At 37.0% G+C, this 26,250-nt stretch overlaps 1 protein-coding gene and 2 pseudogenes across 1 annotated transcript; all 3 read left to right on the top strand.

The window, feature by feature from the left end:
- The first annotated feature begins 350 nt into the window (after positions 1-350).
- On the top strand, positions 351-1,345 carry LOC133261298 (olfactory receptor 52A1-like). Its single transcript, XM_061439800.1, has one exon. It carries the CDS (start codon positions 351-353, stop codon positions 1,287-1,289), a length of 939 nt encoding a protein of 312 aa, XP_061295784.1. The 3' UTR covers positions 1,290-1,345.
- A 3,611-nt stretch (positions 1,346-4,956) lies between these two features.
- On the top strand, positions 4,957-8,477 carry LOC133260993 (olfactory receptor 52A5-like; annotated as a pseudogene).
- A 10,398-nt stretch (positions 8,478-18,875) lies between these two features.
- LOC133260992 (olfactory receptor 52A5-like) lies at positions 18,876-19,830 on the top strand (annotated as a pseudogene).
- Positions 19,831-26,250: the final 6,420 nt, after the last annotated feature.

Here is a 26,250-nt window from a genome sequence, read left to right as displayed (position 1 = left end):
AAATGCAATCTACAAACAAAATGAACAAGTCTATTATTTTTTCTTTGTCCGCAGGTCTGGAAAGAAAAAAACAAGTCAGCAATTTATTCCATTACTCATGTGATTTGGTTGGTGCTACTGAGGTTGGCTGGCCATGAACATAATGTCTTATTGTGGTATAGTGTTTGTGGATGGACTTCCTAAACAGTGATGTGGCTTGTGAATCTGTATTTTCCCTTCAGTTATATGAAGGAGATGGATGATATGATCTCAGAGTTCAGTTAAAATCAGAAAATCTGAAGACTTGGCATAAAAATAGATAGTACAATAGCACAGACTAATTTGTTTGCATCTGGAAATGCAAAGACACTATGTCCATTTCCAACATCACAGTCTTCATGCCTTCTGCGTTCATGCTAATAGGGATCCCAGGCCTGGAGTCTGTGCAGTGCTGGATTGGGATTCCATTCTGTGCCATGCATCTCACTGCTGTAATTGGAAATGCCTTGCTTCTGACCATCATCAAATCGGAGCCCAGCCTCCATGAACCCATGTACATTTTCTTGGGCATGCTAGGAGTCACAGATATTGCTCTTAGCACCAGCATTGTGCCCAAAATGCTTGGAATCTTCTGGTTTCATATACCAGAGATATATTTTGACTCTTGCCTGCTTCAAATGTGGCTCATTCACACATTTGAAGCCTTTGAGTCAGGCTTCCTCCTGGCCATGGCCCTGGACCGCTGTGTGGCCATCTGTTATCCACTGAGACATGCTTCCATCTTCACCCCCCAGCTAGTCACCCAAATAGCAGCTATGGTAACACTCAGGGCTACCATTTTTGTGACCCCCAGCCTAGTACTGATAAAATACCAGCTGCACTTTTTTCATACAAAAGTTATCTCCCACTGCTACTGTGAGCATATGGCCATTGTGAAACTGGCTGCAGAAGATGCCAGGGTCAACAAAATCTATGGTTTGTTTGTGGCTTTCACTGTTGCTGGGTTTGACCTCATATGCATCTCATTGTCCTATGTACAGATATTTACCACAGTTTTTCGTTTGCCCCAGAAGGAGGCTAGGTTGAAAGCATTCAATACTTGCATCGCTCACATCTGTGTCTTCCTCCAGTTCTACCTCCTTGCCTTCTTCTCTTTCTTTACACATAGGTTTCGTTCTCACATCCCCCCTTACATCCACATCCTCTTTTCTAGCATTTACTTGCTGGTCCCTCCATTTCTCAATCCACTTGTCTATGGTGCAAAAACCAAGCAGATTTGCATTCATGTGGTAAAAATATTCTCTTTTTAAAATCCACCATGATTTATAGTTTTGTTGTTTCTTCTTTGTACCATCAGTTCAGTTCAGTTCAGTTCAGTCACTCAGTCATGTTCGACTCTTTGCAACCCCATGAATTGCAACACGCCAGGCCACCCTGTCCATCACCAACTCCCAGAGTTCACTCAAACTTACATCCATCGAGTCGGTGATGCCATCCAGCCATCTCATCCTCTGTTGTCCCCTTCTCCTCCTGCCCCTAATCCCTCCCAGCATCAGAGTCTTTTCCAATGAGTCAACTCTTCGCATGAGGTGGCCAAAGTATTGCAATTTCAGCTTTAGCATCAGTCCTTCCAAAGAACACCCAGGACTGATCTCCTTTAGGATGGACTGGTTGGATCTCCTTGCAGTCCAAGGGACTCTCAAGAGTCTTCTCCAACACCACAGCTCAAAAGCATCAATTCTTCAGCACTCAGCTTTCTTCACAGTCCAACTCTGACATCCATACATGATTACTGGAAAAACCATAACCTTGCCTAGACAGACCTTTGTTGGCAAAGTAATGTCTCTGCTTTTTAATGTGCTATCTAGGTTGGTCATAACTTTCCTTCCAAGGAGTAAGCATCTTTTAATCTCATGGCTACAATTAACATCTGCAGTGATTTTGGAGCCCCCAAAAATAAAGCCTGACAGTTTCCACTGTTTCCCCATCTATGTTACTTCAAATAAAAATAAAGCAAAAGCATGTAATTTGAGATGCTTAAGTTTTCTCAAAAGTTGTCTTAGGAAATCTGCCAGGGTGACAGCTAGTTCTCACATCCTCACAGCCCATGAAAACTATCAATGAATAGGATTATGGATCCTATCAGGGTAGTGAGAATGAGAAGTGTAAAAAGTACAAAATAATGAACAATATTTCACTTCCTTTTCTTTTTTCCTTTTTGCCTTTTAGATCTGGCTGAGGTTCCTCTTCTAAGAAGTCTTCTCCAGATAATTCAAAAATTATGCATTTATCACAGAATTTAAATACACCCAAGTCTTAGTGTTCTGTAGTGTCTAGGTACTCAGTGAAAGCAAGTTGTCTACTCTTGTTTCTTGAAGATGTCAGTCATAAAAAATCAGAGAAAGTGTATCTTAACATGTTCTATACCAAACACAAAATAAAAACAAATTTTATGGATATGATGAGATAATGATGTTTAAAATTTCAATGAATGTTCAGGGTTACTCAGGAGTGATGAAAAACATGAAAACTCAGGGGTTCTATTTTACATATCAATCATTTTTCTGAGCCCTCTAAGGTTATCTTTTAATTCACTGGATTATCCAACACCTACCATATGATAAGTATTATGCTAGAGAAGAGTGGCATAATGGTAAATTTACACTGTGCTTCAGTTTCGTGAATTTGTAATTGGTATTAATATTTTTATGGGTTTTGTTACTCAGGACTCCACAAGAGACAACATTTCTAGTAGGCCCTGGGTATTTTCTAGTAGGATTGACTTCAGATAGAGGAAGAGATCTGATGATGGTGATTTTTCAGCCATCAGTGGCAAGAATTGCCTCTTCTGTTACTTGGTGGAGGCTTTCAGGTAAGGTAGCAAAATACATTGACCCTTCTGGCTATTTGCAGTTCCTCAGCTAAATGTTCACTTTGAGAATAATAATATTTGGCATATCTCCTCCCTCTTCTTCTTCTTGATAGAGAACCATCCATAAGCTTCAGATCTTTTGTGTTGACTCTCTTGGCATGGTATGTACTCCAAGTGGGAAAGTTGTCCTGACATTCATATCATCCTGGTTTGATGGGAAAATCAGCCTCTTTTGGGATTTAGTGAGCAGGTCCATTTTGCTTTCATACTAAGCTATATCCTTACACTTAAACAGTATAAAGATACAGATGAAAAACAAATGCAGTCTTGCTAATTGTGACAACATGGCTGGACCCAGAGAATATTATGCTAGATGAAATGCAGTAAGAGAGAAAGATATCTGCTGTATAATTTCATTCATATGTGGAATCAAAAAAACATCAGAAATGTACAAACAGAACAAAACAACCTGTGGCAGATTCATTTCGATGTTGGGCAAAACTAATACAATAATGTAAAGTTTAAAAATAAAATTAAATTTAAAAAAAAAAAGAGAAAAACAACAACAGACTCACTCATAGATACAGAGAATAAACTGGTGGTTGCCAGAGGAGATGGATTAGGGGGCTGGATGAAATAGCTAAAGGGAATTATGAAATAGAAACATCCAGTTATAAATGAATAAAGTTATGGGATGTAATATACAGTGTAAGGAATATAATCAATAGCACTTTAATAATTTTATATAGGGACAGATGATTACTAGATTTATCATGGAGGTCATTTCGCAATGCATTTAAATATCAAATCACTAAATTGTACACCGTAGTGTTATATGTAAGTTATACGTCAATAAAAATTGAGATAACATTTGGTCTTCCATCTCCATTTCTATGTATAATTTCTAAAATTGCCAAAAGACTATATTAGAATTCTCCAAAAAACAAAATATGAGGAGACATCAGGAAGGCACTAATTCTACACTCTCTTGTATATGAAATAAACACTAATATCAGCCTTAAAATTTCCATCCTATCATAGTAAAGAACCATAATGCAACTGTTCCAGAACAGTTTTTATGTCAGAGTAAGTGAAATCATTTGACTCTTGATGCTTGATATTTTATGGTTTCAAATTTGCTGTTTTCAGCCAAATCCAGAGGCGAACAACTATCATTCATCTGCATACAGAAACATTATAATCAAACAATTTCTCACAATAAGAGCCTAGATGGACTTTGACAAGACTATTTGAGATGAACTCAGCCAGTCCATCTTGACTCCATTAACTCTGAAAACTTAAGTAAGTCATAAAACTATGATCTTCTGTGGAATCATTCCTGAGATAGTGTCTCCTGAGCTGTTAGAGGGTAATATACAATAATGTTTAAGTCAGGGCTTGCATTGTTCTTAAACAGTTGCCATTAACTTTTACATTATCTTCTGATAGTATTAGAATTCCTGGATTCTTTTAGGGCCTTTACCTGTAGGAGGAGGAAACTTTTAAGGAAAGACGTGACAGACTGACTTGTTAACATTAACGTGACCGTTTACTGCACACACTACCCATCCTCTGCATGCCTCCTCTCTCATTGATGCACTGTGCTTCCCACTGCTATTTTTCCTACCTTCACGTTATTTTTGGTATACTAATCCTTTTGTATTAAAGTCAGATTCCCATGTAACATTTGTCATTTATTAATTGCTTTGTCTATTTGTTCAACCCCTGAGACCAACTGCTTTTTCAATGCATATCCCTATACAGTGCTGCGGTAAGAGGGAAAACCACAGATCACTTACTTTCACATAAAAACAAATTTAATACTTAGAAAGGCCTCATGTCTAAATGTTTACACCTCTAACCCACTTTTGTAAAAATACTAAGGACAAAGGGACATATTTCCACCAAAATAAGTAATGAGAAGCAAAATCTTATTTTAAAATATTTGAGTAAAAATTAAAATTTTAAATTCTTGTTAAAGTGGCAAAAGCCTTTGAATGTAGTTATTTCTAAGGGCAACTCTGTTACTTTGGTGGGTGGTTGACACTCTGATACACATTGTTTTTTTCCTGTTCGCTGGTATCAATCAGCTGACCTGAATCACCATGGGCCCAGCTGGGAAAAGATGCACACAACCAGCTCTCCTAATGCAGGGTGAGCTAGCCTCACATGTAAATGTCCTCAATGCTACACTATTTCAAGGACGGATTATGGATAAGATGGGGTCAGAGCATTTGTCAATGGAAACAGAACAGGACTATGAAACAGGGCCAGACCCAATTACACAGAACAAATCCAGTGTGACTTCAAGAAAAATCACACTGGCCTCCAGGTAAACACAAACAATACAGTCTTGTGAGACTTTTCCTTGTATGAAATAGAGAACGGGAGATTTCCCCCTTTATCTTCTAGCTAATAAGTCTTAAAATCCTTTATCCAAGGCACACTCTTTGTGCCTTAACTCAACTAAATAAATACCTGCCATGAACAATATATCCCAGTGGGAAGTTACTATAGATATTGCAAATGATATTAAAATCCTTGAAAATGTATATCAACATTTCATGATAATTCTGAACATAACTGAGGCAATTGGATGAGGGCTGGTTTGGATACAGGAACTACTTGTTTCAACAAATTCACATGGAAGATTCTCAGAAAATAACAGATGATTGAGGGTTCTGAGGTGAATTTCCCAAGTCATCCCTTTTCATGGGCCCAAAACTTAAAAATGAGTGTTTCTCAGATTGGAATTAAATTACAGAAATATTCCTTTTTTCTCGGTCAGCAGGTCTATACTGAGTAGTCTGTATATCTCAAGATGTTTTTATGTTCCTATATTGGTATATTATTTTTATAAATAAGTACCATTGACTTGTTTTGTCCTCTCCTGGGGCACTGTCTTCTTTTAGAAAATTTTAAAAGGGGGATCATTTTGGTTCCCAGTTCCAAAGTGAAAGCAAAGTTTAAGAATTTCTTTTTAAGAGACACAAACACTGATAATGAATCTTGTATATTCTGAACCATAAGATGCTTTTCTTTTTTTCACCCTTGTCACAGGTGAACCTAAGAACTCACCATGAATTTGTGAAGATGAATTGTCCAGGTGCACCATGTACTATGAAGTATTCATCTTTACTAGCTGAAGCAGCAAAAAGTTTCCGACTCTATTACTTCTATGGGTATTACCACAGGTGATAATTGGTAAGTCTCTGGGCTTGAAACTCTGCACTGAGTATTGGGAAATGGAGAACACAAATACCATGTGATCCAATAAAATGCCAAGATGATTTTAAAATATCTGTAGAATCTTACAGTTCAGTTGAGTGTTCAAACCTAGGAAGACTGAGTCTCCTGATTTCCAGAAGGTTTCTAAATCAGTTAATGACATAATGGGTGTTACATTTTAATGAGGTTGACAACTGGGAGGGCCTCTAGAGAATATTCTGGGCAGATAAATGGATGAAAAGCTTATTTGTTAACAGGTTAGCAAATAATACCCTTTTAGGCCAGGAAAGATTCACGGGGAATGAGGCCCTTGAAGTCATTCATGTGACATGCTCATCAGGTATCTAAAGTTATGGGAAAGAGAGGATGAACTTCTATGGATTAGCATTTGGCATTTAGTGACAGAAAAATACATTCTCCTATATATTTTACAAATTATTTACATGAACTAAGTCATTGATTCCTCTTAATCACATTAGAATGTATTTCAATCTGTGAGCATTGTTTTAGCAACAAAAAAATGGAGACAATTTGAAGTTAAGTTCTATAACTGGCTCTAGATTGTGCAAAGTAAGTAGTGGCATCCAGGATTTAAACTCTCTTGACTAATTTCAGATTCCATTCAATAAATCATCATGATCCATGGTTGATGGTATTTTTTGGAAGACTGATTCTGGATTTTTATGAAAAATTAAGAAGGAGGCATTTTGGTATTCAATGTAAAGATAGCCTATGTGATATTTGGAGTTCTTGCCACATGGCAAGCTATCTCAGGAAACAGAGTTCTCTATCAGTGGAGGACTTGAGCTCAATGAGGGAATGTCAGAGAATTCATAGAGGGAGAATATTTGTGAGGTGTTTGTAGTTTGGATTTGCTGCTGCTGCTAAGTCACTTCAGTCCTGTCCGACTCTGTGCGACCCCATAGATGGCAGCCCACCAGGCTCCCCCATCCCTGGGATTCTCCAGGCAAGAACACTGGAGTGGGTTGCCATTTCCTTCTCCAATGCATGAAAGTGAAAAGTGAAAGTGAAGTCGCTCAGTCGTATCCGACTCTTAGCGACCCCAAGGACTGCAGCCCACCAGGCTCTTCTGTCCATGGGACTCTCCAGGCAAGAATACTGGAGTGAGTTGCCATTTCCTTCTCCAGGGGATCTTCCTGAACCAGGGATCGAACCCAGGTCTCCCACATTGTAGGCAGACTCTTTAAAGACTGAGCTACAAGGGAAGTATAACCCTAATCTAAAGTATGTTCAGCTAAAATAAATGAATTTCTTCTTCTCTTTAATTCATTACTTTTTGACAGGAATTAAAAGATGACACACCGTGCTGCTCCTGCTGCTAAGTACCATATCACTTCTTACATCTACTAATAAAGTTATTATGCTCATATTTCATATCCAATGGCTCAGTCTGAATGCCCTCTGTACTAACACTCATTGGGATTCTTGGTCTGGAGTCAGTGCACTGTTAGATCGGGATTCATTCTGTGTTATGTACCTTGTGGCTGTGATTGGGAATTTCCTAATTACAGTGATAATCAAATATAAAAACAAACTCTCTCTCTCTCTCTCTCTCTCTCTCTCTCTCTCTATATATATATATATATATATATATATATATATATATATATATATTAACCATGTGGGGAGCCACAGGCATGCACTTAGCACTTTATTCTCCCCAGTGTTAGGCATCATCTGGTTTTAGTTGACAGAAATTTCTTTTGAAGCCTGTCTTCTACAAATGTGGCTTCTTCATTCATTCCAGGGAACCAAATCAGGTGTCTTACTGGTGATGGCCCTAGATCACTATGTGGCTATCTGTAACTCCTTGAGACATGTCAATGTCTTCTCCCAACAATCCTTGACTCACATTAGAGTTGGGGTGGCACTCAGGGCTACTATTCTTATACCACCATGCACAGAGCTTATCAAATATTGACAAATTCTACTGAACAGCAGTCATCTCCCATGCTTATTGTGAGCACATGGCCATTGTGAAGCTGGTTACAGAAGATGTAAGGATCAACAAGATGCGTAGTCTATTTGTTGCCTTCTGTGTCTTAGGATTTAACATAATCTTTATGTTGTTTTTTACTCAAATCTTTATCACTATCTTTCAATTTTTCCTGAAGTAGGCAAGATTCAAAGCCTTTAATATATTCACCACCCGCGTTTGTGTCTTCCTACAGCTCTATCTCCTTGCCCTTTCTTTCTTCACACACAGGTTTGGTTTTTACATACTGTCATATGTTCATATCCTTTTATCTAAGCTTTACCTGTAGTTCCACCTTTTATCAACCCAATCATCTATGGAGTGAAGAACAAACAAATCTGTGACCATGTATTAACAATATTTGTATACCCCAAATATCTTGGTCACAGTGGATCTTTCTAAAGAGAATTTAGGTTAGTTCTAAGTAGAAATTTCAATATGATAAAAGATAGATATTGTACAAACTTCTATGTTCAAAAAAATACTTTAAATCCCAGATGGTCATATTGAAGGGGATATTTTCAAATCTTAAAATACTGAAAACATTAGCTTACTACTCTTAGAAGAAGTAAAATTCATTTAGGTTCATATTTTACATGGTTGCCATTATTCTTATGATTTTAGACTGGGCTTCTCTTGTGGCTCAGCTGGTAAAGAATCTGCCGCCAATGCAGGAGACCTGGGTTCAGTCCCTGGGTTGGTAAGATTCCCTGGAGAAGGGAAAGGCTACCCACTCCAGTATTCTGCCCTGGAGAATTCCATGGACTATATAGTTCATGGGGTCACAAAGAGTTGGACATGACTGAGTGACTTTCACTTTCACTTGGGGCTTCCCTCCTAACTCAGTTGGTAAAGAATCTGCCTGCAATGCAGGAGACCCTAGTTAGATTCCTGGGTCGGAAAGATCCGCTGGAGAAGGGATAGGTTCAGTTCAGTTCAGTCACTCAGTCATGTCTGACTCTTTGCTACCCCATGAATTGCAGCACGCCAGGCCTCCCTTTCCATCACCAACTCCCAGAGTTCACTCAAACTCATGTCCATCGAGTTGGTGATGCCATCCAGCCGTCTCATCCTCTGTCTTCCCCTTCTCTCCTGCCCCCAATCCTTCCCAGCATCAGAGTCTTTTCTAATGCGTCAACACTTCGCATGAGGTGGCCAAAGTATTGGAGTTTCAGCTTTAGCATCAGTCCTTCCAATGAACACCCAGGGCTGATCTCCTTTAGAATGGACTGATTGGATCTCCTTGTAGTCCAAGGGACTCTCAAGAGTCTTCTCCAACACCACAGTTCAAAAGCATCAATTCTTCAGTGCTTAGTCTTCTTTATGATCCAACTCTCACATCGATACATGACAAATGAAAACCCATAGCTTTGACTATATGGATCTTTGCACAGTAATGTTTCTGCTTTTTAATACATTGTGTAGTTTGTCATAGCTTTTCCTCCAAAGAGCAGGTATCTTTTACACGGCTTCAGTCACCATCAGCAGTGATTTTGGAGTCCAAGAAAATAAAATATAAAACTGTTTCCAATGTTTCCCCATCTATTTGCCATGAAATGATGGGACCAGGTGCCATGATCTTCATTTTTTGAATGTTGAGTTTTAAGCCAATATTTTCACTCTCCTTTTTCAGTTTCACCAAGAGGCTCTTTAGTTCCTCTTTGCTTTCTGCCATAAAGGTGGTATCATCTGTATATATGAGATTATTGATATTTCTCCAGGCAATCGTAATTCCAGCTTGTGCTTCATCCAGCCTGGAATTTCACATGATGTACTCTGCATATAAGTTAAATAAGCAGGGTGACACCATACAGCCTTGATGTATTCCTTTCCCTGTTGGAACCAGTCCATTGTTCCATGTCTGATTCTAATAGTTGCTTCTTGACCTGCATACAGATTTCTCAGAAGGCAGGTCAGGTGGTCTGGTATTCCTGTAGCCTTAAGAATTTTGTACCGTTTGTTGTGATCCACACAGTCAATGGCTTTAACATTGTCAATGAAGCAAAAGTAGGTGTTTTTCTGGAATTTTCTTGCTTTTTCTATGATCCAGCGGATATTGGCAAGTTGATCATTGGTTCCTCTGCCTTTTCTAAATCCAGCTTGAACATCTGGAAATTCTTGGTTCATGTTCTGTTGAAGCCTAGCTTAGAGAACTTTGAGAATTGCTTTGCTAGCGTGTGAAATGAGTGCAATTGTGTTTGAACATTCTTTGGCTTTGCCTTTCTTTGGGATTGGAATGAAAACTGATCTTTTCCTGTCCCATGGTCACTGCTGAGTTTTCCAAATTTGCTGGCATATTGAGTGCAGCACTTTAACTGCATCATCTTTTAAGATTTGAATCCTAGCTCAACTGGGATTCCACCACCTCCACTAGCTTTGTTTGTAGTGATCCTTTCTAAGGCCCACTTGACTTCACACTCTAGGATATCTGACTGTAGGTGAGTCATGGTTTTTTGGGTCATTATCTCATTTATATAGTTCTTCTGTGTATTCCTGCCTCCTCTTCTTAATATCTTCTTCTTCTGTTAGGTCCATATCATTTCTGTCATTTATTCTGCCCATCTTTGCATGGAATGTTTGCTGGGTATCTCTAATTTTCTTGAAGAGATTTCTAGTCTTTCCCGTTCTATTGTTTTCCTCTATTTCTTTGCATTGATCACTTAAGAAGGCTTTCTTATCCCTCTTTGGTATTATTTGGAACTCTGAATTCAGATAGCTTTATCTTTCCTTTTCTCCTTTGCCTTTGGCTTCTCTTCTTTTCTCAGCTATTAGTAAGTCCTCCTCAGAGAGCCATTTACCTTGCAGTTCTTTTTCTTGGAGATGGTTTTGATCACTGCCTCCCATACAATGTTATGAACCTCTGTCTATAGTTCTTCAGGCACTCTGTCTATGAGATCTAATTTCTTGAATTGCTTTCTCACTTCCACTCTATAATCAGAAGGAATTTTATTTTGGTCATACCTGAATGGCCTACTGTTTTTTCCCTACTTTCTTCAATTTAAGTCTGAATTTTACAATTAGGAGTTCATGATCTGAGCTGCATTGAGCTCCCAGTCTTGTTTTGCTAACTGTATAGATTAAGAACAAAAACAGCATCCATAGTTAATTAGAACACACTCTTCCAGAGGAATATATTTTAATACTCTTACCCAGTTTGAGTTTTACCTATATTTGAATGTTTACTATAGAACTGAAAATATCAACAAATAAATTCCACTGCATTTAAAAATCAACTACTGCAAGTGTCTATAGGAAAGTAACTGTGTTTAATTTACACTTGTATTAATGATACATGGACTTCCCTGGTGGCTCAGCTGGTGAAGAATCTATCTGCAATGCAGGAGACCAAGATTCCATCCCTGGGTTGAAAAGATCTGCTAGAGAATGGAATTGCTCACTCTAGTATTCTTGCCTGGAGAATTTCATGGACAGAGGAGATTAACAGGTTGTAGTCCATGGGGTCACAAAGAATTGGAAATGACTGAGTAACTAACACTGATAATACATAGGATAATTCCTGAGACTTTCTAGAACTTCAGTAAAAATGGAATTGTATAATGACAAATTTAAATATTTCTCTGGTGTTTATCAATGGTATTCAAGAGCAACTAACCTGGAGGCTTTAAAGCAACATGTAGCACCATCTTACAGAGAATCAGTGTACTAGAGAGTTTATTCCAATATTATTAAGGTAAACAATGATGGTTGGCTTCCCTGATGGCACTAGGGGTAAAGAATCCACCTGCCAATGCAAGAGACTTAGAGCTGAGGGTTCAGTCCTTGGGTAGGGAAGATTCCTTGGAGAAGGGCATGACAACCTGCTCCAGTATTCTTGCCTGAAGAATCCCATGGACAGAGAAGTCCTGTGGGCTACAGTCCATGGGGTTGCAAAGAGTCAGACAAGACGGAAACAATTTAGCATGGTACAACATGGCAAACAATGATGGTGCTTGAATGAATTAGTATACCATCTTAAAATAAAGTATGGCCATCAGTCAAAGCTGTCATGTGATAAACTGACTTCTAAAACAAAGACCAGATTTTTTTAATTTAATTTATTTTAATTGGAGGCTAGTTACTTTACAATATTGTAGTGGTTTTTGCCTTCAGATGTTTTTTTCAGTCTGTGCTATTCCTCTGCCCACACAACTTCATATTCTCAGAATTTTGTCCCTGTAGAGATCTGGTTTAAATTTTCTTCAATCAACCTTTAAGACTGAGGACTAAGAGTTTTTAAGAAAAACCTAGTAAACAGGGAGAGATATCTGGTCTCTAATTTTAGACTGATGTTTAATTCTCAAAAGAAATAATCCAAAAAAACGTCCATTTTAATAAAAAGAAGAGAGCATATTATTAAAGATGTGTAGGTAGAATACAATTTGGAATGACTTCTTATTAATTAACACATAAATGGAAATGAACCATAATGTATTTGGGTTTAATAAAATTTTGTAACATGAACTATATGAAGTAAGACATGAAAATATACCATGTAAGAAGGAATAAAAAATGTATTAATGGATAATCAGACATACATAACAGATACATGACTAAATAAACAGCAAAAATTGACTATATGTTTTCTACTGTATTGTCATAGGATTTAAGATTTAAGAACACACATAAGCTGAAAATGAAGGCATAGAGGAAGAAATTTCATGCCAGTGGTAAACAAAAGGAGGCAAGAGTAGGCATAATTTTATTAGTTAAAACAGGCTTTTAATTAAAACTATCACTGAGATTTCCCTGGTGGTACAATGTTTAGGACTCTGCACTTTCACTACCATGGACCCGGGTATGATTCTGGTAGGGGAATGAAGATTCTGAAAATCTTGCAGGAAGACCAAAAAAAAAAAAAAAAAAAAGTCACAAAAAGCAAGTTAGTTAGTGTTAGTTGCTCGGTTGTGTCTGAGTCTTTGAAACCCTTCAGGCTCCTCTGTCCATTGGAATTCTCCAGGCAAGAATACTGGAGTGGGTTGCAATTCCCTTCTCCAGGGGCTCTTCCCAATCCAAGGATTGAATCTGGGCTTCCTGCGTTGCAGGCAGATTCTTTACCACCTGAGCCACCAGGGAAGCAAAACATCACATAATATTAGAAGACTGAATTCATCTTGAAAATGCATTACATGTACTAGACAACCCAAATATATGAAGCAAACTAAAGGGAGACTTAGACAGCAGTACAAATATAGTAGGAGACTTTGATACCCCATTTTAAGTAGTGGATGGGACTTGCAATTCATATCAGAATTTGCCTCATTGAAAGGAAATGTCACAGAATACTTACTTAAGTAGAATCCATTGGGGTAGAACATGTTTATATTTAAATAGACTTTTAGACTTATTTGCCAATGAGGGCAACAGAAATGGAACTCAGCCTAAAAAAAAAAATGCTGTGTAAAATCTCTGTACTTAGCCTGTGGAAAAAAGGAAAAGGAAGAATAAGGAGGTATAAGCAAGTTTTAGTAAAGACTTCAGGGATATTACATGTAGATAACCCAAGCGGGTATAATTAAAGACTCCTGGACCTCTTGTAGTTTAGCTAGTGGCTAATAAGTCCCTTATTTCATGTTCATAACTCCTCCTTCTCCACAAATCCATTCAGTTCAGTTCAGTTCAGTCACTCAGTCGTGTCCGACTCTTTGCAACCCCATGAATTGCAGCACGCCAGGCCTCCCTGTCCATCACCAACTCCCGGAGTTCCCTCAAACTCACGTCCATCGAGTCGGTGATGCCATCCAGCCATCTCATGCTCTGTCTTCCCCTTCTCTTCCTGCCCCCAATCCCTCCCAGCCTCAGGGTCTTTTCCAATGAGTCAACTCTTCGCATGAGGTGGCCAAAGTACTGGAGTTTTAGCTTTAGTATCAGTCTTTCCACTGAACACCCAGGACTGATCTCCTTTAGAATGGACTGATTGGATCTCCTTGCAGTCCAAGGGACTCTCAAGAGTCTTCTCCAATGCTACAGTTCAAAAGCATCAATTCTTCGGTGCTCAGCTTTTTTCACAGTCCAACTCTCACATCCATACATGACCACTGGAAAAACCATAGCCTTGACTAGACGGACCTTTGTTGGCAAAGTAATGTCTCTGCTTTTTAATATGCTATCTAGATTGTTCATAAGTTTCCTTCCAAGGAGTAAGCGTCTTTTAATTTCATGGCTGCAATCACCATCTGCAGTGATTTTGGAACCCCAAAAAATAAAGTCTGACACTGTTTCCACTGTTTCCCCATCTCTTTCCCATGAAGTGATGGGACCAGATGCCATGAATTTCGTTTTCTGAATGTTGAGCTGTAAGCCAAGTTTTTCACTCTCATCTTTCACTTTCATCAAGAGGCTCTTTAGTTCCTCTTCACTTTCTGCCATAAGGGTGGTATCATCTGCATATCTGAGGTTATTGATATTTCTCCTGGCAATCTTGATTCCAGATTGTGCTTCTTCCAGCCCAGCGTTTCTCATGATGTACACTTAGGAAACATTAAAATTGGTGACTAAAAGCTTTCTTCTTCTAGTCAAGCTTGATAAATTGATGCCATGCCCCAGAATAACACAAACTTTGTTTTGGGTTTTGTTGGAGAATGAACACAGAAACATGATCTCAGACAACCTGATAAAAGATGAAGAGTATCTGTATTTCAGAAACAACAGAAAATTATGAAAGATTGTCCCAGAGAGGTGAACTCATTGCAGATGGCCCCAGCACCACATGGATTAGAGTTCCTGACATTGATTAGGTGCTCTTACAGAGGGTGCAGATGAAAAAAAGAGGCATTGTAGGCCAGAATGTAAAGGAATGAGACTGCAATCTCAGGAGAAGGAATGAGTTGATTAGCAATGAGAAATAGTTATATGAAGAACTGGTATTACTTTTCAGATATCAGGCAAGAGCAGCCATGGCTCCCCACAGCAACTGACAAGTAAGTTCTACTTACAAGTAATGAAGTCCTAAGTTTACCACTATATTAACTGCCAACTTTTTCAATAATAATCACTCCATCCCATCAGTCCTGTACTCACTTATGTACATCCACCTGCCATCCTATTGTCTATGCTGTCATCTGATGCTCACATGCCAGCTTCTTATCTTTGAATAAGTCAGATACTATGTTCATACTTAAAGGAGTCCTATTCTCATTCTGATCTTTTCTAAAAAAAAAAAAAAAAAATACTTTGCCCTTATTAGAAGGAGTCAGCCATCTATGGATCAGAGAGTCACTGAACTAAGCATTGGGGATCAAACATGCCAAAATCAAACTAGCTAATTCTATTCACTGACTGAGTCTATTCTAACAATGTCAGCTGATACAGGGTTCCTGTCATGAAACGGCCTAGCTGACTTCATTTTTTCACTTGATGTTTATCAGCATAAATCATGGCTGTCCCTGCATTTCTAGTATGTTTGCTAATATTCAATATTGTTGATAGTTCAGTATCCTGTTAACTGATAGAACTTGCTGATATAAAGTAACTAGGTCTGTATTTGTCTCCTTTGAGAAACCTGTTCTTTCATTGTTTATTTTCTTACTAATCTAATATCTTATCCTTGAGCTTAAAAAATGATTCATCTTCCAAATTATGTATATTTCATTAAGAATTGCTGCTGCTAAGTCACTTTAGTCATATCCGACTCTGTGCGACCCCATAGACGGCAGCCCACCAGGCTCCTGTCCCTGGGATTCTCCAGGCAAGAACACCGGAGTGGGTTGCCATTTCCTTCTCCAATGCATGAAAGTGAAAGTGAAAATGAAGTCGCTCAGTCATGTCCGACTCTTAGCAAACCCATGGACTGCAGCCCACCAGGGTCCTCCGTCCGTGGGATTTTCCAGGCAAGAGTACTGGAGTGGGATGCCATTGCCTTCTCCTCATTAAGAATTAATGAGCCCATATTGGACTAATTTCATTATCATGGGGGTTATGACCACTGTAAACCAAGAAATTAGCCTCAATTTGCCCAAGTTACCCACATACTCATTTCCCCATATTCAGTAGTTATCAAGAATGAGTCCTCCTGTCCCTATTATTTCTGCTGCTGATTTTCTTAAATCCTAGAGATTCCTCCTTATGTACTAATATGTATTTCAGAATTGCAACTATTTTGAGAATACAACCATTTTTAATATTTCAGGTGAATAAATATAGGCAAACCAAGAAACTTTGACCCAGGCTTGCCAAAAATATGTGCATTTGAATGATCTTTTCTTGCTCTTTTTGCATTTTTTTGAAAAGTCATCCAGTCTTATACAGAAGAAATAACATGAATAAATATGTAAGTATATTATTCTCATTGATGACAAATGTATCTTTTTCTCTATTTTCTTTCATGGGGTGCCTATATTAAATTATGCATCAGAGTCTGAGAACCTACTGGTCCAAACTGATTGTATCTGATTTAAAGACAAACTCTTGCCTAAAAAATTCCATGGATGGAGGAGCTTGGTGGGCTACAGTCCATGGGGTCACGAAGAGTCAGACATGACTGAGCTGACTTCACGACGAAGAATTAACAGTCTTGAACAGTAACTAAAGGATACTCTATGGAGGGATTCATCAAACTCTGATTAAAATACAATTTACAAGCAAAATAAACAAGTCTAACTGGTTTGATGTTAGAGAACCCCCCAAATACTTTAAAAGTTTAGGTTCTTGTAATCAGGCTAAGTAGAACTGGAGTCATAAGTAACACTAGTGTTTCAGGGTTTATGCTGCACATGAGGTAATGTGGTTTCCACAGCCTATGAATTCAAAAAAGGAAGCTATTTGTCAACTGGCTATCTTATTGAATTTTTAAAAGGCAGAAGGGCTGTTTTGCCACCTTAGATTTTGAAATTATTTGATTTAAAATAGTACCTTTATGTTTTATATTCTTCCCTTTTCAATATCTTCCACAGTCATCATTTCTGCTTAGGACACAATTTTTCAGTGAAAACTGTTGATTCACAATTTCACCATATGTCTCATTTATGTAATTTTGTACTAATTCTTTCTTTTTTGGAGTGCCCTTCTTCATCTCCTTTATCTGGCTACTACTTACTGAAAAATGATTCGCCTTAATAGCCAGATTTATTCTGCCCATTTTGATTAAAGGTACATAAATATTCATTCTTATTCAGTTAAAGGCTATTTTCCCCAATGTAAGACTCTAGAATAATGGTTAGCAACCAGGAGTGGTATGCCCCACCTTCCATATCTAGGGGATACTTGGGAATGTATGGTATATATTTGGTCATTATGACAAGAGAAAGCAATCAACATCTTGTGGGTAGGAGCTAGGGATACTGCTTAAACTTCCACAAAACAGAAAATCCACAACACAAAAATCTATCTGACTTAAAATGCCAATTTTGCTCTGACAGAGACTTAGCTCTAGAAAAATATCAATTAGATAAGGTAAGGAAGATAAAGACTCTGATGCTGGGAGGGATTAGGGGCAGGAGGAGAAGGGGACGACAGAGGATGAGATGGCTGGATGGCATCACTGACTCTATGGACATGAGTCTGAGTGAACTCCGGGAGTTGGTGATGGACAGGGAGGCCTGGCGTGCTGCAATTCATGGGGCTGCAAAGAGTCGGACACGACTGAGCGACTGAACTGAACTGAACTGAAGGAAGATAAAATATTTTAAAATTCTTAAAGATCTCATATATTCATATATAACATGCAATATATATATATATATATTTATGTGTGTGTATATATAAATAAATGGTATATGCTAAATTTGAATCCCAGTCTCTAAGCAGCAGATAGGTTAGAGAGCCGTAGTTAGACTGGAAACAATAGTTGCATATTTCATCTTGTTTATCTTCTTTATCATTTATTCATTCATGGGTACTAAGGTTGTTTCCACCTCTTGACTATTGAAAGTAATACTACAATAAACATAGATGAGCTGGGTCTGCATATGTCTCTTCACTATCATATTTTTACTTCCTTTGGACATACAAACAAATGTGGAAATATTGGATCATACAGTATACCCTTTCTGAATTTTTTATGAACTTCAAAATTGTTTTCTATAGGTTGAAAAATTTATGTTCCCACTAACAGTGAGCAAATGTTCCCTATTCTCCATATCTTCATCAACACTTGTTCTCTGTTGTCTATTGATGGAAGATCTGTAGCAAAGTGATATCTCATGGTAATTTTGATTTGCATTTCCTGGATAATTAATTTGTCTAGCTATCAAGAAGAAGAAACTCCTGCCATTTGTTACAATAATAATAGACATTAGAGATATTATGTTAAGTCAGATAAGTCAGACAAAGAGAGACAAATACTACATCATAAGATTTATATGCAAAGTCTTTAAACAAATGAACTCAAAGAGTAAAATGGTGGTTACCTGGGAATGAGTGCTCAGAGAACAGTGGGCATATTGTTTCAGGTTACAAACATGCAGATAAATAAGTAGATAAATAACACCTGAAGATCTAATGCATGGTATAGTTTTATAGACATTATTATACTATAAACATCAAACATGCTAAGAATCTATTTCTTATTTATTATCACCATAAAAAAGAAAATATAATTATATGACATGGAGAGATGCTACCTACACTACAGTGGAAATCATATTCCAATATATGAGTGTTTCAAGTCACTGTATCATGCACATTAAACTTACAAAATATTATGTCAGGTATATTTCAATAATAGAAAAACGATAAAGTGGTATCACCCAAATCTAAAGTATATTTAGCTAAAATAAATGAATTTCTTCTTTGACTTATAAACTCTTGACAGGAATCAGAAGATTACACAACATACCACTCCTTGATTCTACTAATCAAATCAACATGCTCATATCCAATGGCTCAGTCTTCATGCCTTCTATATTAACACTCATCGGGATTCCTGGTTTGGAGTCAGTGCAGTGTTGGATTGGGATTCCATTGTGTGTCATGTACCTTGTAGCTGTGATTGGGAATTCCCTAATAATAATGATAATCAAACATAAAAACAGCCTGTGTAAACCTATGTACATTTTTTTGGCCGTGTTGGGGGCCACAGACATTGCACTTAGCACCTGTATTCTCCCCAAAATATTAGGCATCTTTTGGCTTCATTTGACAGAGATTTCTTTTGAAGCATATCTTCTGCAAAAGTGGCTTATTCACTCCTTTCAGGGTGTTGAATCAGGTGTCTTGCTGGCGATGGCCCTAGATCACTATGTCGCCATCTGTAACCACTTGAGACATGTCCCTGTCTTCTCAGGACAACTTTTGACTCACATTGGAGTTGGGGTGACACTCAGGGCGGCCTTACTTGTAGCACCATGGCTGGTATTTAGTAAATGTCATCTTAAATTCTACGAAACCACAGTCATCTCCACACTTATGGTGAACACATGGCCATTGTGAAGCTGCCTACTGAAGATATACGGATCAACAAGATATACGGTCTATTTGTTGCCTTCTCTATCTTAGGATTTGACATAATTTTTATTATTCTGTCCTATGTTCAAATCTTTATTACTGTCTTTCAACTGCCCCAGAAGGAGGTGATATTCAAAGCCTTTAATGCATGCATTGCCCACATTTCTGTCTTCCTACAGTTCTGATCCTTGGCTTCTTCTCTTTCTTCACACATAGGTTTGGTTCTCATAAACCACCATACATTCATATCCTTTTATCTAACCTTTACCTGTTAGTTCCACCTTTTCTCAACCCAATCATCTATAGAGTGAAGACCAAACACATCTGTGACCATGTACTAACAATATTTGTATTCTCCAAACATCTTGATCACTAGTGGATCCTTCTAAAGAGAATTTGTGTTAGTTTAAATAGCAACATTCATGTGCTAAAAGCCAAATATAAAATTTCTACACTTGAAAAAATGTTAATTCTCAGATGCTTATAATTGAGATATTTAACAAATCATCAAATACTTATGAAATTTGATTTATTATTCTTACAAAGAATAAAATTCTCTTGAATTGTGATTTCAAATTGTTTTATTTATTCTTCTGTTCTTGGCTTGTCCCTTGAAATCTAGAGCTTTTCTCTAGACCTACATAAATAAGTGAATTGCAGAAGACACTTATTCTAGGTAACTCCCAAGGACCATGTCACATATTCATATTTTCAAACTGTTAATACAACCCATAGTTGTCTTTTGGTCATATCTTGTTTTCTAATATTTGTTTCTGAATCTATATTTTGACAATTTTTAATAGCATCTACTTTTGTTTTGCTGTTCTTGTTGTTCAGTTGCTAAGTCATGTCTGACCTTTTGCAGTCCCATGAACTGCAGCATGCCAGGCTTCTCAGTCCTTCAGTGTCTCCTGGAGTTTGCTCTAATTCATGTCCATTGAGTCGGTGATGCCATCCAACCATCTCATCCTCTGTTATACCCTTCTCTTGCCCTCAATCTTTCCCAGCATCAGGGTCTTTTCCAATGAGTTGGCTCTTTGTATCAGCTAGCCAAAGTATTGGAGCTTCAGCTTCAGCATCAGTCCTTCCAATGAACATCCAGGTACTTTTTCTGAAATACTGAGATGATATATATATATATATATATATATATATATATATATATATATATATATAAAATATATATATATATATAAAATCAATAATACCACATATGATCAACATAAAAACTATATGATATAAACTAAAGTCTGTAAACATTGAACTTTTTGAGGAAGAAATATAGCACAAAATAGGACTGATGAAAATAAATTAGGCTTATTCAGAAGTAATATTTTTAAGGAAATAAAATTATCATCAGTACTTAAATAAAACACACACTTCAGAAGGCACACATTTTAATACTTTTTCCAGTTTGAGGTTTGCCCATATTTGAACGTTTAAGTTATAGAATTGAAAACATAGACAAATAAATTCCACTGCATTTAGAAATCACCTACTGCAAGTATCTAGAGGACAATATTTGTGTCTTATTTACACTTTTATTAACAATGCATCAGACTTATTAGAACTTCAGTAAAAATGGCATTGTATGACAAACAGTTTAAACATTTCTCTGGTGTTTATCAATGGTATTAAAGAGTAACTAATCTGGAGACTTTAAAGTAACATGTAATGCTATCTTACACAAAATCAGCATACTAGAGGGCTTATTCCAATATTATTAATGTAAACAAAGATGGTGCTTTGAATGAATCAGTATATCATCTTAAAATAAACTATGGCCCTCAATCAAACCTGCCATGTGAGAAATTGACTGCTAAACAAATACTTCAAATATTTCTTCACTCTTTGCTATTCCTCTGTCCATGCATTTTAATCTTCACCCAGGATGCTGTACCAGTAGTGATAAGGTTTAAATTTTCTTCAATCAAACTTTAACACTGAGGACTCATAACAATTTCTAAGAAAAATCAAGTACACAGGGAAAGAATCTGGTCTCTAATTTTAGACTGATGCACAGTTCAAGAAAGGAGTTACCCAAGAAAACATCCCATTACAATAAAATGAAGAGAGCACAATATTAAAGATTCAGAGGTAGAAAAAAAAATTGGAATGGTATCTTGTTAAATAATGCAGAAATAAATTTGAGTCACAATGTATCTGAGTTTAGTAAAATTTTGCAAACATGAATTATGTTGAGTGACAGACTTTATTTTCTTGGGCTCCAAAATCACTGAAGATGTTTCTGCAGCCATGAAATTAAAAGATGCTTGCTTCTTGGAAGAAAAGCTATGACAAACTTAAACAGTGTGTTAAAAAGCAGAGACATTACTCTGCTGACAAACATATGTATAGTCGAAGCTATGGTTTTTCCAGGAGTAATGTATGGATGTGAGAAAGTGAAAGTGAAGTCACTCAGTTGTGTCCAACTCTTAGCGACCCCATGGACTGCAGCCTACCAGGCTTTTCCACCCATGGGATTTTCCAGGCAAGAGTACTGGTGTGGGTTGCCATTGCCATGTGAGAGTTGGACCATAAAGAAGACTAAGTGCCAAAGAATTGATACTTTTGAACTGTGGAGTTGGATAAGACTCCAGTGCATCCCTTGGACAGCAAGAAGATCAAACTAGTAAATTCTAAAGGAAATCAGTCCTGAATATTCATTGGAAGAACTGATGCTGAAGCTGAAGCTCCAGTACTTTGGCCACCAGATGCAAAGAGCCGGTTCATTAGAAAAGACCCTGATGCTGGGAAAGATTGAAGCCAAGAGGAGTAGGAGACAACAGAGGATGAGATGGTTGGATGGCAGCACTGACTCCATGGACATGAGTTTGAGCAAGCTCTGGAAGATGGTGAAGGACAGGGAAGCCTGGCGTTCTGCAGCCCATGGGGTTGCAAAGAGTAGGACATGACTGAGCGACTGAACAACAACAGCAAAAGACATGAAAAAATCCAGTGAGAGAATGAATAATAGTAATAATAAAAACTTTTAAAGGATAATGAGTCATATGTAAAAAATATAAGTAACTAAATGAAAATTAAAGTATATGTTGTCTATAAGAATGCCATAGGATTTAAGACTTAAAACACATGTAGAGGCTGAAAGTGAAGAAATAGAAGAAGAAATTTCAAGCCAATGGTAAGCCAAAGAGGGAGTAGTGGATATAGTTTTTTTAGTCAAATAGGCTTTTAATTAAACTGTCACTGGGAATTCCCTGGCAGGTCAGGGGTTAGGACTCAGTGTTTTCACTGCTGTGGGTCAGGTCAGGACGCTAGGATTCTGCACGCCCCATGATGTTGCCAAAAAAAAAAAAAAAAAGTTGTCACAGAAAGCAAAGATATCATGCAATATTTAAAGGTTGAATTCATATGCAAATTTATTATAAACATTAGTGTGTCAAATATATGAAGCAAACATTAATGTTACTAAAAGGAAAAATAAATAGCAACACAAAAATAGTAGGGGTGTTCAATACCCCAGTTTTAATAGCAGATATAACATATCAGAATTGCCTCATTGAAAGGAAGGATATTTATTTAATAGAATTTATTGGCACCAGAGCATATTTACATTTAAGTAGACTTTTGACTTATTTGTCAATGAGAACAGAAGAAGGGGAACTCAGTCTTTAAAAAAAATCGGTGTATATAATTATTTCCATATTTAGCCTGTGGAAAAACAAAACAAAAGAACAAGGAAACTGTACTAAGGATTTCAGGGATATTAGTATGGATGAACCCAAGTGGGAATCATCAAAACTTGCAGGACCCCTTGTGGTTTAGGTAGTATCTAATAAATCCCCATTTTGTGTTCATAACTCCTCCACAAATCCATCAGGAAACATTAAAATTGGTGGCTGGCAACTTTCTTCTATTTAAGCTGAATAAATTGAGGCTATGCTCCAGAATAATACGGATCTTATTTTGAGTTTTGTTAGAGAATGAACACAAAAGCATGATCTCACATAGACTTATAAAAGATGAAGAACGTCTGTAATGCACAGACAACAGAAAGGCATGAAAGATTTATCTCACTGATATCCATCCATTGCAGATGGCCCAGCACCATATGACTTAGAGTTCCTGACACTGACTGGGTGCTGTTACAGAAGGTGCAGATAGAAACAAGGGGCATTTCAGGACTCATAATGGAAAATAATAGGAAGAGTTACGAATTCTAAACCATAGGTGACAGTGATGTGAAGCTGACTGCACGCTTCAGGCATCTGGCAAGAGCAGAGCCAGCTCCAACAATTGTCAAGTGAGTCTCACTGTTCTCAAGTTTATCTCCATAACTTTTCAATACCAGTTTTTAAAATAATAATCACCCCATCTCATCAACCTTTACTCACTCATGTACTTCCCACCTGATACCCAACTCTCTCTACTTGTCTGATCATGCTCAAATGTTGCTCCTTCCTCTTGAAAAAGTCAGACACAGTGTTTGTTCTCAAAGGACTCCTATTCTAATTCTGATTATCCTTTTTGTCTGATAATCTAAGAAAGAAAATTTGACTGCTATTATAGTCAGTGATGTAAAGCTTGATCATAAAATTAGTCACTGGGGAGCAAACCTATGGGTATTCAACAGCTTACTTTAATGACTAGTCTATTCTAAATATGAAAACAGATACAGGGATTCTACATTAAAATTATCTCTCCATTCTTTTACTTGAGATTTAGCATCATGAATCACAACTTCTTCCTGCATTACCATCCTACCTGTTGACTTTCAATATAGGATTATTTTATCAGGAGATTACTGATTTACAGAAACTTTAGAGGAGAATCTCTGAGAGATTACCTGAGTTTATATTTACAGAATTACGAACATGCCTCTAATGTGTTGTTCTGAGAATTTCCTGATTCTAATTACATAATATTTAACAACTGATGCATTCAATTAGAAAAGAACATTAACATAAGGCATGAACCCAGGTTCTCAGAAAAATTAGTTCTCAGTGAATTGAGAAATAATGAAAATTTCCTCAGTTTCTCTGTAGCCTCTGCTGAGTTACCTCTGGTGCCCCAACACCATCCCTCTGCCTTCCATTTCTAATTCTATGTTTAACTCCTTTTAAGGAACATATTCACCCCTTCAGTCTTTCACTCCTTCACTGTTAATTTCTTATGTCTGGGTTCACAAAAAAAATGATGCAAGGATTCCAGATTATCTATTTCATTAAGAGTTGAAGAGGCTATATTAGCCAGATCATATGGTAATGGTAGCTGTGAATAAAGTAAAAACAAGGCTTTATTTCAATTAAGTAACATGTTTACCCATGTTTCTATATTCTTTAGTTGTTAAAAATGATGTGACAAAGGTTTAGATAAATAATAAATGATCATAAAATGACAAATGATAAAGGTTTAGCTAAATACATACCAATACTATCCCCACCACTGCAGAGGAAGACATTCATTTTCTACTGCTTAGTTTATGTTTGCCTTTTCTTATCAACTTTGTAGACTATCAGCTGATCATATAGATGTGGATATTCTTCCAAGAATTCCATTCTGAATCACTAATCTAACCTTATATAAATGATGATCCCAAAATGTCTTGATTATTATGGTTTTATATTGAGTACTAATTGAAGATATTGTAATAACTCAAAACTTATACTTTTTTAAAGATTACTTTGGATCTATCACCTTGAGTTTCCTTATAAAATATAGAATCAGTTTCTGAATTATTGGCAAAATATGTGTTAGGATTCTTATAGGATAAATTGAAAGGAACTGACATCTTAACAATATTCCAAGATATATATAGGTGACAGGTCTCTGTTGCTTTAGTTCTTATCTACTGTCTCTCAACAATGTTTGTAATTTTCAGGACAGAATTTTGTGTTTTATTTTATTGTACACAGAATTGAATCTTAATGTAACATGTTTTTATTCTCTATTACTAATTATTATTTTTTACTTTCCAGTTATTTTTTCCAGTAACAAGAACTATTATATAACAATTATATGATACAAAACACTTTTCATATGAAACTTATATCTTATAACCTTGTTAATATCACTTATGACAAAGGCCATTACTTTTATTAATATACTCTTTAAGACTTTTCAAATTAAAAATTGTGCCCATTACAAATAAAGTATAAATTTGGCATCATGTGTGTCAGCCTTGCACACAAATAAAAATATTACCATTCTCTGATCCAATATTCTATTCTTCTGGGAGTTATGAACCCATTCCAGTATTTTTGCTGGAGAAATCCCATGGACAGAGTCTAAGACTGGTGGGTTACGATCCTTGGAGTCGCAAACAGTTGGACATGACTTAACAACTGAGTACATCAATTCATAAAATAAGAGTTATAGCTATTTATCAGAACCTTATCATAACTTTTAATTTCTAATTGAGTTCTTTTAAACCATTGGATTAGTGAAGATTCTCCAAAGTAGCAGAGCCAATAGGATGTAGATGGATAGACAGATTTATTGATGGATTTAGAGACACAGAGAGATTGATAGGGCTTCCCTGTTGGTTCAGCAGTAAAGCATCTGCCTGCAATGCAGGAGATGGGGGTTTATTCCTTGGGTGGGTAAGATCTCCTGGAGGAGGGCATGGCAACCCACTCCCATATTCTTGCCTGTAGAACTTCACGTACATAGGGGACTGGTGGGTTACAGTCCATAATATCTCAAAGAGTAGGATACAACTGTTAACATGCATGCACACATGTAATAAAAGAACATTATAGGTTCAGATTTTTCTTTCCAGAATTCCTTCATTGAAAGGAAGAGTCAAATATTTAAAATATTTATTTAAGAAAAA

Source organism: Bos javanicus, chromosome 15 (genome assembly GCF_032452875.1).
Source record: "Bos javanicus breed banteng chromosome 15, ARS-OSU_banteng_1.0, whole genome shotgun sequence".
Classification (NCBI taxonomy): Eukaryota; Metazoa; Chordata; class Mammalia; order Artiodactyla; family Bovidae; genus Bos; species Bos javanicus.
Note: the sequence above shows the minus strand (reverse complement) of the source record. Positions and strands in the feature narration are given on the sequence as shown.

Bases quoted from the DNA above. Each gene is read 5' to 3' on its own strand.
- LOC133261298 (XM_061439800.1), top strand. From the start codon at position 351: ATGTCCATTTCCAACATCACAGTCTTCATGCCTTCTGCGTTCATGCTA.